Source organism: Rana temporaria, chromosome 6 (genome assembly GCF_905171775.1).
Source record: "Rana temporaria chromosome 6, aRanTem1.1, whole genome shotgun sequence".
Classification (NCBI taxonomy): domain Eukaryota; kingdom Metazoa; phylum Chordata; class Amphibia; order Anura; family Ranidae; genus Rana; species Rana temporaria.
In genome coordinates, this window is record NC_053494.1 from 38,989,741 (window position 1) to 39,004,119 (window position 14,379).

At 40.2% G+C, this 14,379-nt stretch overlaps 1 protein-coding gene across 1 annotated transcript in view; it reads left to right on the forward strand.

The window, feature by feature from the left end:
- The window catches only part of MAD1L1 (mitotic arrest deficient 1 like 1), a 915,026-nt gene that overhangs the window by 73,349 nt on the left and 827,298 nt on the right, over positions 1–14,379 (forward strand). Inside the window, exon 10 of the mRNA XM_040356690.1 lies at positions 9,116–9,202. Within this exon, the coding sequence (XP_040212624.1) occupies positions 9,116–9,202 (87 nt within the window). The remainder of the gene's footprint in view (positions 1–9,115; positions 9,203–14,379) is intronic.

A 14,379-nucleotide genomic window follows, 5' to 3' on the forward strand; every position in this document is an offset into this window, starting at 1 on the left:
TCATATTTTATCAAACTTATGAACTTTGTACAGTATTGCTCTAATCTATTTCCAATTTGATTTGTTTTAACTTTCCTGTTCAGTAATTTATCTGCCAGGGAAGAGTTCATCTTGGGTATCCTTGAGTTATTTGTGCAATTTACACACAAATTGTTCATTATGTCTCCAATCAATGGATTTCCAATTTGAATCTTGATGTTATATGAGCTGCTTATCAAATCCCCATTGATAGTGACTTAATTGGGTTCTGTTCTTTCACAGGTAAATCTAATGCTGGGGGGTGTGTGTATGTATATGTATATGTATATGTATATGTGTGTGTATATGTATGTGTGTATATATATATATATATATATATATATATATATATATATATATATATATATATATATATATATATATATAATCTCCAAAAACCTGAATATCATCAAAAAGGTCATTTATTTCAGTAATTCAATTCAAAAAGCGAGACTCCTATATGATATACCGTATTTATCTTCATATAACGCGCCCCGGCGTATAGCGTGTAGTGTGCACCCCCAACCTAGAAGGAAAATTCCTGGAAAAAAAAGAAATACTTAGTTTGGATACCCCTCGTCGGTGTCTTGCCCGGCTTTCATCGGCGGCCTTGTCCGGTCCGGCGTCCTTATGCGGCCATCGTGGTGTCCTCCCTGCTGTGTTTTTCAGCCAATCCCCGCGCTGTGTTTGAACCACTTCGCTGACATATACCGAGCGCAGTACACTGTTATACTCGGGCAGGCTCGGCTCCTCTCGCGTAAAGGACGTACAGGACGTGACCGCAAGCGGAGCCGAGCCTGCCCGACTGTACTGCGCTCGGTATATGTTGGCAGAATGGTTCAAACACATCGCGGGTATCGGCGTATATCGCGCACCCACGATTTCGCCCTGATTTTAAGTATACGCCGATAAATACGGTAGATTCATTACACACAGAGTAATATATTGCAAGAATTTTTCCTTTTAATTTTGATTATGGCTTACAGCTAGTGACAATCCAAAATCCAGTATGTCTTAAAATTTGAATATTGCATAAGGCCAATAAAAAAAAATGCAGAAATACTGAAATGTTGACCTACTGAAAAGTATCTCTATGTACAATATAGTATGCACTCAATACTTGGTCGGGGCTCTTTTTGCATGAATTACTGCATCGGTGCCACGTGGTATGGAGGCGATCAGCCGGTGGCACCGCTGAAGTGTTGAAGGAATGCAGAGACATAACCCATCATGTGTGGCACCACATCCAAAATGGTACCAGAATCAAAAGGAGCAAAAAATGGTATGACTAACGATTGCAACTATATATAGTAGGAATAGAATACTCCATATATGTATAAACTTCAAAGTTTATTGTAACATATACAATGTCATAAAAAAAACATATAGAGAAGAATAGTGCATTCTACATAGACATGACCATCTCCTGTGTATCGTTATAAGGGGGCGCTAATAGTAGGTGATAAATAAATTCCAAATTCTAGCTTGAAACAATATATTAACTATAAGGTCAACAATACAATAGTGAATTTAAAGTGCAAGTGCTGATATAATAACAACATCAAAGAATAGGTGCAAACAGGTCCAAAAAATGCAGCAATGGTCACTAAATGATAAGCATTGGTGAGTCCATGCATCAAATGGTTGACTTGAAAGTAGATGCCATCACCACGGAACAGATATCAAACTGGGGACTCCCGGTGAGAGGTAGAGGCAAGTGCCTACTTACCAGACCACCATGACCCTTTGTTTTAAAAAAAAGGATCAGGTGGAGCTTTAATACAATTGGTGGCCTAGGGTCTGTACTGGTACCTGGATGGGACTGGCCAGGAATGGACTCCAACAGAAGAAATTGCCATGGATAAAATGTAGAAAAACGGCCAGTGAAGTTCTGCGATTTATTGTAAAACAGATTAAAAACAAAAGCCAAAGGGCCACGTACTTGTGCAAGTGCTGAGACCTTGGCGCTAAGGAATCAAGCGTGTTACAGCTAGATGTGACGTGGAGCACCAGCTGCACTGTGTCTCACTCTCGTGGGTAGGTGTAGCGTGCGTTCCACCGCCTCTGTGACAAATCCGGAAGTAGTTGAACGTGACCAGGAATGCCTCGACATGCGTTTCATCTATTGATGTCGTCAGGAAGCTTCCTGCTATTAGCGCCCCCTTATTATTATACACCCCCCCACATTGCTAAAGTTGTTTTCACACCACTTTAGGGGAGCAGCTTCTTTAATATATTTAATATTACCATAGCGCAGAGTTCTCTTCATCTCCTGTGTGTCAAATGTTTTAAAGTATAGCTGAACAGGGAAACCTATTCAGCTGGCCCATAGATTAGTAACTTAGTGATTGAAGAGATAGGTATACACTAGTCTTCCATGTACAGGGCCAGACGGAATCTATGTACCATCACTAATGGATCACTATGTGTTTCGCCAACAGCTTCTTCAGAGGATCCTATTGGTACTGGGAGACATATCATAATGTGTAATTACAGATATTGATTTACATACATATACATCAAAAATACACTGTCTTATTGAGCATTAAAGATATTTCAATAGACAATATTCATTGGGTACTCATTAGTACATACCTAGTCCAAAAAAGGAAATATGGAGTGTCTAATCCACAGTGTGGAGAGGGAGAGAAAAGTCATGTGCAGCCAGCTCTGGGAGAAGTGTGTATTGGATACAATGCAGCCAAAGAAGAAGATTCACTTTAAGGTAAAGCCTGTACCTAGCAAGTGGCCAATTCAATCGGGAATTTAATAAATCAGAAATTATTTTCTGTATATTTTACTGGACAAAGCCATTATGTTCCTAAAGCTTATCACTGGATTTGTGGATAGAAATATATGATTGTGAGCTATGTAATGGTTCTTTCGTAACCTGTTGCTAAAATGGGCAAAGCATAGGATCGTCTCAAAAAAAATGTTCAGTGACGTTCCTGTATATTTATTTCAGCCCCAGCATTTGTCACTTTGCTGCGGGAAAAGTTTGGCTACTACGTTGTACCAATGAATTGTACGTTTTTGTACTTTGATTTCTTGATATTTATTACAAATAGATTTTGTGGGTAAAAAACATATATATTTTTTTGTTTGTAAAGATAGCCTATAAAGCCTCGTACACACGATCCAATTGTTGGCAGGGGATTGTCTGACAGAATGTTGTCCTAAATTCTGACCATTGGTACGCTCCTTTTGACAAATGTTGTCCAACTTTCTGCCAACAAATGTTGGATGACATGCTAGTAAATTTTCAGCGGAAAGCGGTTGGGTGTCAGATTTTCGTATTGGTCAGTACACAAGTCTATCACACAAAAGTTGAAAGTAAAAACACTCATGCTCGGAATCAATGCTCACCAAACACAAAATTAGCCGAAGGGGTCTAAACAGTGGCGCTCAAGAGCTGAAATTCCTCGTAGTACGTCACTACGTTCGTGTTTGTTGCATAGAAATGGTGTACCCTTGGTATGCAAGACGACATCCAGGCACATGCCCTTACGTCAAAAATATGAAGTTCGGTTGGCTAACAATTGAATCGTGTGTACGAGGCTTTAGTCTCTTTCTCTTTTGTGGAGAAAGGATGGATCATGGTTGGAGTTTGTGATCTTCTGAAAATTAATTGCAAATTAAAAAAACAACAAATGAAATATGAAATATACTCGCACAGTATCCTCACATACACCCCTCACATTTTTGTAAATATTTTATTATATCTTTTCATGCGACAATGAAGAAATTACACTTTGCTACAATGTAAAGTAGTGAGTGTACATCTTGTATAACAGTGTACGTTTGTTGTCCCGTCAAAATAACAACGCACAGCCATTAATGTCTTAACCTGCAGGCAACAAACGTGAAAATGTCCAAATTGGGCCCAAAGTGTCAATATTTTGTCTGCCCACCATTATTTTCCAGCACTGCCTTAACCCTCTTGGGCATGGAGTTCACCAGAGCTTCACAGGTTGCCACTGGAGTCCTCTTCCCCTCCTCAATAACATCATCACGGAGCTGGTGGATGTTGGAGAACTTGCGCTTCCCCAACTTTGGTTTGAGGATGCCCCACAGATCCTCAATAGGGTTTAGGTCTGGAGACGTGCTTAGCCAGTCCATTACATTTACCCTCAGCTTCTTTAGCAAGGCAGTGGTCATCTTGGAGGTGTGTTTGGGGTCGTTACCATGTTAGGAATACTTCCCTACGGCCCAGTCTCTGAAGGGAGGGGATCATACTCTGCTTCAGTATGTCGCCCAGAGGCGATTCAGTTCGCATGTGTTGCACTTTACAAGTCTCTCTCTCTCTCTCTCTCTCTCTCTCTCTCTCTCTCTCTCTCTCTCTCTCTCTCTCTCTCTCTCTCTCTCTCTCTCTCACAGTACATGTTGGCATTCTTGGTTCCCTCAATGTACTGTAGCTCCCGAGTGCCAGCAGCACTCATGCAGCCCCAGAACATGACACTTCCACCATCATGCTTGACTGTAAGCATCTTTGAGGTGCTTTAAATTGCTTGAAAGCAATGGGCAGTGGTGTTTTTAACCCTTTTTTTCGCCACTATCCGCTGTCAAAAGTACCTGCTAGTGGCTGAAAAGCGACGCGAAAACAACGGTAAAGCGCTGCTAAAAATTATGCTTTACTACTGACTTCCCCAATGCTCCTGTGTGACTGCTCTTAAGCTCAAAATTACTGCATTTTTTTTTTTACTTTTGTACATTACAAAATCGTGGCAAAAATGTGCGACTGAATCGCTCAAGTGTGAATGCAGCCTCAGTTTTGTCGCATGATATTTACAAAAATGTGAGGGATGTACTCACATTTGTGAGATACTGTGTGTGTGTGTGTGTGTGTGTGTGTGTGTGTGTGTGTATGTATGTATGTATGTATGTATATATGTGTGTGTGTGTGTGTGTGTGTGTGTATGTGTATATATATATATATATATATATATATATATATATATATGTATATGTGTATGTATATATATGTATGTGTATGTATGTGTATATATATATATATATATATATATATATATATATATATATATATATATATATATATATATATATATATATATATATATATATATATATATATATATTCACTGTTTGGGAGCTACATAATGTAACCCAAAGCCTATGCACAAGATCAGATAATTCCTTGCTTACCAGAAGTTAAGTGGAGATCTAGAATTGGGAAAGACTTTAGAAAAGGACTATTTAACTTCTGTCCTTAACTACTGGGGAGGTAGCAGAGCCATCATCTGTAATGACAGAAAATCTGGTTGAACTTTTATGTACCTATTAAAAGCTAACTGTAGAACACACATTAACAGCATACTTTGGCGTGAGCTGACCTTTTCGTATGCACAATATACCTAAAGACATTAGGCCCCATGTCAACTGTCTTTGATGGGCGAGTACAACATGCTTTTGTCATTAGTTTTTAGTTTAAGATGTTTTAGAAATCCTTGCAGGTGCAGTTGATGTGCATATTACTTGCTACAGCATTCATATAGACTGGTAGAGAGATGGAAACAATTCTGAAATAAAATCCCGATGTTTTTGGCCCTTATTGTCCCTTTTTTAGTATACGAAAAAAATAAATATTCTTTCTTTTTCTTTTTTTTCTTTAGAATTGAGAAGTATTCACTTTTTCGTAAAGGTCTGTGCAGTTCTTATGACACAGGCCCTAATTTATTCCTTCCGTCCCTAGATATTAGGCAGTAGTCTTTTTGTTGTCTTTTGTGATTAAAAAAAAAAACCTTCGAATGTCTTTTTATTTGTTTGCAGACAGATGGAGCTTTATGTATTTTTCTTTTTTTAGTCTCGAGTGGATTGTGTTAGATGTGTATTCCATTGATGTCATCATCTTGCATATGGCGTAAACAAATATGGTCTTTTTTTCAGTGAAAGTTTGTTTTGCAGTTATGTTTCATCTGGTATTAACACCTCCTTTTTCTGCCATTTTATAACTGGAACAGAATTTAACAAAGTAAACAAAGCTATCAAAATGGTCATTTATTCTTCCCTCTGTTACCGGTGATAAGGAACAAAATAGGTCTTCACCATGAATAAGGCGAGCCATACATGATTTATTATTTTTTGTTTACCCAGTGGGTTGAACAAACGAAAATTAATTAATTCCCCCATCCACATAGGTGGGTGGAGGATTCCCTCACGCTGAGCTTCTGTATTCCAACACCTAGGAAGTTTCCCTGCCGTCAGAATTATGCGTACCAGCACCGATGGCTATAGCCTGTGGCACAGATTGAGGGATAATTTGTCCAAAAATGTACAGAAGTCAAACGAGAGACCAACTCTCTGTGCAAACGGGGAATAATTCAACAGGTAGCATACACCTCCCCTGCAGCTGCTGTCACATAAAAAATTAGCGAGGCTGTTCAGGGCTCCGGAAACACAGCTGCTTAATTCATTTGCAGGCATCTGTGAATGAATAAACTACGAGTCCCATCTGTCACTGCGTCAGGCAGTTTGTAGTTCTCAATGGACTACGCATACACTTATCAGCGTGCTCGTTCATTCACACTTCCTTCAGCTCTCTAACTGAACGTCGATGGGAAAGTGTGCAGGAGCCTGACATTGCACCCACTATTCACTTTGAAAAAACATTAAAACCCCCTTTTCTTTACCTGCAAAAATATGTGCGTTTATTACTTGTTTGCGTAAAGGTGAACTTAGCCTTTACGTCTTTAGGTATCTGAACAGTCCTTTACATTTAAAGCAGTAGTCTCCAAACTTTCTGAACAAAGGGCCAGTTTAGCTTCAATGGGAGTAAAGAATGCCTCATCATTGGTATTGGTGGGGAGGAATACTGTTCCGTTGTTGTTAAAGGAAGAAATTGTGCCACATAATTGGTGTCAGTGGGAATAACAAGTCCCCATTGTTGGGGTCAGTGGTGGGAAATTGCCCTTTTGATATTGTCACAGAAATGATGCCCCATTGTGGATATAGAAGGAAGGAATAATGCTTTGTATCACTGGGAGGAATACTGTCCCTGGTGCCTGATGATTAAAGGCAAGTAAGGATGAGCTCAGGCATGTTTGCAGCTCCACGTGCAAGTGCCTACACCCGCATGGAAGCTGACACTCGGCAGTGCTAATCACAGGCAGCGAGACATTCCCCGATGTGCGGCTCCACAGATTGGGAAATGTCTCACTGCCTGTCATTAGCGCTGCAGAGTGTCAGCTTCCTGGTGGACATGGGCACGTAGAGCTGCAAACATGCCTGAGCTCATCCTTAAAGGGTCACTAAAGGATTTTTTTTTTAGCTAAATAGCTTCCTTTACCTTACTGCAGTCCTGGTTTCATGTCCTCATTGTTCGTTTTTGCTTTGATGTTGCTGTAATTCCTCTCTGTTCTGGACACTTCCTGGTTGTCTATTTCCTGATCACCACAGTGCTGGGAGATTTCTCACTGTGGTGACTAATCAAGGAGGTGTGATTACTGTGTGTCAGCACCAATCCAGTTACGTTTTACAAAGCATCACTGCCCTCTATTGGCTCTCTGGCTCTGTACATCAGAGAACCAGGAAACAACAGCAAAAACAAAACTAAACTGCAGGTACATTATATGATTGGTTTTTATCTATTTTTAATCATTTTTAAAAGGAATCAGTTAACTAGTATGTCTCTCTACCCTGTAAACAGTCATTTCGGCAAAAAAAAAAAAAAAAAAAATCCTTTTAGTGACCCTTTAAAGGCAAGCAAAGGGCCACATCTGGTCCCATGGCCTCAGTAAGGAGACCAATGTATTAAAGGATGACCTACATGTCCTGGTTATTGCAAGCTAACAGGTGTAAGTGTGTCTTTCTAAATGTGCGCTGTGTAGGGGTTACTAGAGCAATAAGCCTGTTCCGTACACTCAGTGTCACACTCCAACAAGTTTAAAGGTCACTGTGTATGAATACCTGCATCTTCTCCTTTCTTAACAAGAGGACGTTTTTTTTTTTTTTTTTTTGTATAATAAAATGTATATATTTTGCAAATAAAGTATTACAATAGTGTCAAGAAGACCTGTTATATTCAGAGTAAATTCCTCATTATCCTACTGTAGATTTACTTATCAAAGACAAAGTGACTCATAAATTGAGAGGATCAACATGGGTATGAATAGGTCTGCTGACCTTAGTCATCTGTGTAAGATTCCAAAGGGCCCCAATGACACATTGTCACAATATTGCATACAAGAAACATAGAATCCATAAAACCTGCTAAGAAGGAGAAATTGGAAACTCAAAGAAGAGAAGAAACATTTAACCATGTGTGCGATTCTTTATTCTTTGGTTATAAGTTTCATATTGCCCTTTGGTACATTTGTAAGTTTCAAGCATGGAGAGGCAAAACTCTGATCTCATTGTTGTCTGAGACATCCACGGTCTATGATTTAACAATGGCAGCTAGTGTGACTATCTGTTGTATTTGAAAACGAATCTGAGTGGGCAAACTTGTTAAAATGGTTCTAAAGCCTAAACATTTTTACCCTAATGCATTCCCTGCATTAAGGTAAAAATTGTTTATGTAGTATTATGCTTTCTCAAACCCCCTTATACTTACCTGAGCCCTCACTCGATCCAGCGGTTGTGGCCATTTATAGCGGATCTCGCAGGTTTTGCTAAGGTAGCAGGAGCCATGCCATCTGTGTTTATAGACACAGGCAGCGCTGCTCAGGATCAAGCCTGTAGGTGTGCCACAATGAGAAATGGCTTCCTATGCTGGCACAGTGATGAGAGATGTCATGGGGGCTAACTGGGAACCTGATAAAAGGAAGATCGTGACACTTTGTGCAATTTTATTGCACAAAGGTAAGTATCATATATAGGAAAAAAAAATACTCTGCAATCACTTTAATTTAAATGTATTATTTGTTACATATTCAAGTCAATTGTCCTGCTGCTCTGAAAACACTGATCTGAAGACATATGTTAAATTGCATTGTGCTATGCATTATCTGTTCTGCCTTACTGTTAACTCTTGTTGACTGGGGCAGACCATATGACTTTTTTGTTTTGTACTCTAAAAAATTCATTAAAAAGTTTATTGGGGGGAAAAAAATATAAATTTGTTTTTTTTTGTTCTCCTCAGGACTCCAGATGATCTCTCCAAACAGATCCTTTCCATACAGCAGCGCGAGATTAAGTTGAAAGAAGAGAATTTGACTATTACAAACAGGTATAATGGAAATTGCTTTTATTTCTTTTGCTGTTCTACATTTACTTGTAAATGTCTTTACATGTTCCTGTTTCCTCTTTAAATTCCTATTCATAGTTTTGTCTTTCAAACAGTACATGGAACCAGTCTGCTGTTTTTAAAGCAGTTTCTTCACTTGAAAGGCTTTTTTCAAATAATGCCATTCATCTTTCCACAGGGGATTTCCACCTTTCTTTTTGAATTGCTTTTTATTTTATCATAAATACAGGCTTTATTTTCACAGTACATCTTTTATTGTAATGCGGTTTTTAAGCCTTTAGAGAGCCAAAGTTGTTTCATGAATCAAACTTTAAAACCCTGTAGTTCACCAAACCAGCTATTCACTCAGTGCTTCTAAAACTGTGAACGGACAGTAAAGTGCCATTGTGCACGGCAGACTTTCTATTGGTTCAGAATAGACCTATGCATTTTAGTGTATTTTTTGCCATGGTGTCACATAAGCTTAAAGTGGAGTTCCACCCATTAATATAACATTACATCAGTAGTTTAAAAAAAATGTCATTAGTCCTTTAAGAAAAACATTTTTTTTTTTAGATGCCTTCAAAGTGTTGTTGCTAGGCAGAATAGTTAATCTTCCCTCTTCCTGCACCTAGGTGCTTAAGCTTCACCGCACAGACTCCTGGGAATGTAGTGGGTGTAACTTTCCAGGAGTCTGTGCACTCCCCAGTCTCCAAGAATCATGTGACTTGGACAGTACAGGTGTTGAAACCTGATCTGAAAACTATTACATTGCTTGTGCAGCACTGAGCATGTGTGAAATCTGCAAGGCTGAAATCCAGGAAGTCATACAGTCTGGCTTCATGATGCCCACACTTAAGATGGCCCCAGTCAATTTCTATTTTATAAAGTGTCTAAATGCTGTAACAACCTAACAAAACGGACCTTAGTTTACAGACTAACTTTACTAGAATACATTAAGCTTGTGTATTACAGGGGTATTTATATTTAAAAAGTGAAATTGTGGCCAGAACTCCGCTTTAACCTATTCTTTTTATATAAACCCTTGTTGCCAGGATATTTAAAATGCAGTATAGTGTTTCTGTGCAGGCCTGCAGATGGAGATCGGTGCACGGCTTGCTGAAAACACTGCTCTTTTGTTTCACAATCACTGGTGACCACTCTGAGCAAAATATAAGGCTAGGCCATTAAAGAAAAAGCTTGCATTAACGCTTATCTCTTTGTTTCTAAATGATTTGACTTCTTATGGACAGTCATCTGCTGATATCACTGGCACGTAGAGATAAAACATGTGGGAGGTGGGTGTTTAAATTAGAGATGAGTTTGCAAAATGTCCAAAATCGTCTCCACTGACAACAAGTGGTTAAAGCTCAACTCCAGACTAATCTAGAAGTGACAAGTTATTGCAGTGTTGTATTAATAGATTATTAAATGTGTTTATTTTTAATGCAAGCAGTGAAAAGACCTGAGTCAGACTGGCAGCACAAGCGGCCAATCAAAAAACATGCTGATAGGAGGAAATAGAAGGGTGAAAGAATGGTAAGCCCTCCGGTTTCCGGCTCACACAGGTCTGGAGCGGCCGCGGTCCGGATTGCAGAAGGGTTTTAGTGCGTTTTTGGGTCTGATTCAGGTGTGAATTCAGGCACAAATTTGGACCTGGATTACACCTGAACCTGTGAAAAGGGATGCATCGGACCCCATGCTGTGAACCCAGCCTAATTGTTGGGATGAACAGTTATGTAGGTTGTAGATTTACTAAATATGTAGCAGCGGTGCATGGTATTCAAACGGCTTCTAATTTCAGCTTGTTCAAATAAGCTTTGGCAATAAAACCTAAACTGATTAGTTTCCATGCAGAGTTGTAGCAGATTTTGCACCCTCCGGTTTTAGTAAATAACCCCCAGTGTAAAATGTGTTATTTTATTTGTAACATTGTTCATTCATGACTGAAGTTTTAATGAAATATTCTATTACGTGAAAATTGTACATTCAAAAAGCAAGTGCACTTTTGTGAAAATTATACTAAACCATCCCAATACCACCTTATCACATTCACGAACCCCACAGCTCTGATTCCTCTCCAGGACAACCCTGGCCTATTTCAGTCCTCAACTTTTCTTACATCTGTGTTCCCTGCTAGCCTTGTTTGCACATTAAACAATCATAGGGTTGAATAGGTTGGAATTGCATATACTGTATTTTTTGGCGTAGAACACTCACTTTTTTACACTGAAAATAGAGGGTAAACTGTGCATGCGTGTTATACGCAGGAGGCTGTGGAAAGTTTTTTTCCTGAAACTTTCCTCTTAAAGTTAGGGTGCGTGTTATACGCCTGTGCAAGTTACACGCCGATTAAATGCGGTATCTGCTTTATAGAAAGGCAAGGCTTTGTGTACAGCTTGGGCCTAGGATCGTTGGGGACGGGGTGATGGGTATAAAGATTAACACAGGTAAAGGCAGAGGTCCAGATCCACATAGAAATAGATCGGCGCAGCGTATATGAGATACGCTACGCCGCTGTAACTTACTTTTGGCTGCTTTGAATCCTCAAAGAATTTGCGCCGTAAGTTATGGCGGCGTAGTGTATCTCTGGCGGCGGAATTCAAATCGGCAATTAGGGGGTGGGTTTAATTTAAATGAAGCGTGTCCCCGCACCGAATGAACTGCGCATGCGCGTCCCGAAATTTCCTGGCGTGCATTGCGCTAAATGACGTCTCTAGGACGTCATTTTTTTAAACTTAGACGGGTCTTACGTACATTCCGATTCACGGACAACTTGCGCAAAAAAAAAAAAAATAATAATTTATTTTGACGCGGGAACGACGGCCATACTTAACATGGCAAGTCTAACTATATGCCGCAAAATACCAGCTTTAACTATACGCCGGAAAAAGCCGACTAGAGATGATGTAAAGGAATGCGCCGGCCGCTCGTATGTTCGTGGATCGTCGGAAATAGCTAATTTGCATACCCGACGCGGAAAACGACGTGAACGCCACCCAGTGGACGCCAAAGTATTGCATCTTAGATCCGAAGACATACGAAGCCGTACGTCTGTCGGATCTAACCCAGATGCCGTCGTATCTTGGTTTGAGGATTCAAACTAAATATACGACGCGGGTAATTTGAAAGTACGCCGGCGTATCAGTTTTTTTGTTATCAGTTATTTGCATAATATCACACCTCTCTGGATGACCTTGCATGTCACTGCTGCTGTGTGGTGACATAAATGTATTGCCACTTTTGTATGTTCTATAAAGTGGCAACTCTGCAACTGTGACCTACATACAAGTTGGTTCTGGTGAAGGCATCACATGTGGAGTAAAATTAGGGTGGATTTATTATTAAAGCGGTTCTCCACCCTAAAGTGGAGTCCCGCTGATCGGAACCCTCCCCCCCTCCGGTGTCACATTTGACACCTTTCAGGGGGGAGGGGGGTGCAGATACCTGTCTAAAGACAGGTATTTGCACCCACTTCCGGCCCGGCATTCACGGGCAAAAGACGGGCATTCCGTCACATCCCGTCGCCCCCCCCCCCCGTTGTGTGCTGGGAACACTCTGCTCCCAACACACAGCGGGAGCCAATCGGCGGGCGCGGCGCGACTCGCGCATGCGCCGTAGGGAACCGGGCAGTGAAGCCGCAGCGCTTCACTTCCTGGTTCCCTCAGCGTGGATGGCGGGGGGAGCAGCAGATAGACGAGCGATCGCTCGTGCTCTGCTGCGATCGGCGCTGGACTCCAGGACAGATAAGTGTCCTAATATTAAAAGTCAGCAGCTGCAGTATTTGTAGCTGCTGGCTTTTAATATTATTTTCCCGTGGCACATCCGCTTTAAGGAGTTTGATTATTTCCTGTGGAGATTTTATAGAAATCTGGATGGCTATTTTCAATAAAGGTTTTATTCCTCTCCAATGAGGAATAGAACCATTGAATGTATACATGTAATATGTTTTTTGTGATGTATACTTACAGTTGTGCTCATAAGTTTACATACCCTGACAGAATTTATGATTTCTTGGCCATTTTTCTGAAAAGATGAATAATAACACAAAAACATCTTTCACTCATGGTTAGTGTTTGGCTGAAGCCATTTATTATCGATCAACTGTATTTACTATTTTTAAATCCTCATGACAACAGAAACTAGCCAAATGACCCTGATCAAAAGTTTACATACCCCAGTTCTTAATACCTTGTTTTGCCACCTTTAACCGCTTGCAGACCGCCGCACAAACTTGTACGTCGGCAGAATGGCACGGACAGGCAAATGGGCCGATTGCCTCCATTACTAGTAAAAAAATAAAAAAAATAAATGCCATACATCTTCCACTCTTTTGTAGACACTACTATAACTATTGCACAAACCAATCAATAAATGCTTATTGTGATTTTTAAATACCAAAAACTGAGGAATTTTTTTTTTTATATATATTTTTTGGGGATATTTATTCTAGCAAAAAGTAAAAAAAAAAACTGTAGAGGTGAGCAAATGGCACCAAAAGAAAGCTCCTATTTGTTGGGGGAAAAAAAGGATTTTGATTTTGTTTGGGAGCCACGTTGCATGACCGCGCAATTGTCGGTTAAAGCGGCGCAGTGCCGAATCGCAAAAAGTGCTCTGGCCAGCCAAATATTAATGTTAACATCAATGACAGCTTGAAGTCTTTTGTGGTAATTGTGGATCAATCTCTTTATCTTCTCAGATGGTAAAGCTTGCCCATTCCTCTTGGCAAAAAGCCTCCAGTTCCTGTAAATTCTTGGGCTGTCTCGCATTAACTGCACGTTTTTGAGATCTCCCCAAGTGGCTCAATGATAGTGAGGTCCGGTCACTCCAGAACCTTCACTTTATTCTGCTATAGCCAATGGCAGGTCAACTTGGCCTTGTGTTTTGGATCGTCATGTTGGAATCCCCAAGTACGCCCCATGCGCAGCTTCCTGGCTGATGAATGCAATTGTTTCTCCAGTATTTTTTAAAGACATACTGCATTAATCTTGTAATCCATTTTGACCAAATTTCCTGTGCCTATTTGTAGCTCACACATCCCCAAAAACATTGGCGATCCACCTCTATACCTTTCATCATGGGCCTTGTTGACTCCTCTCCAAATGTAGCGTTTATGGTTGTGGCCATAAAGCTAAATTTTGGTCCCATCACTCCAAATGACTTTGTGCCAGAAGATTTGA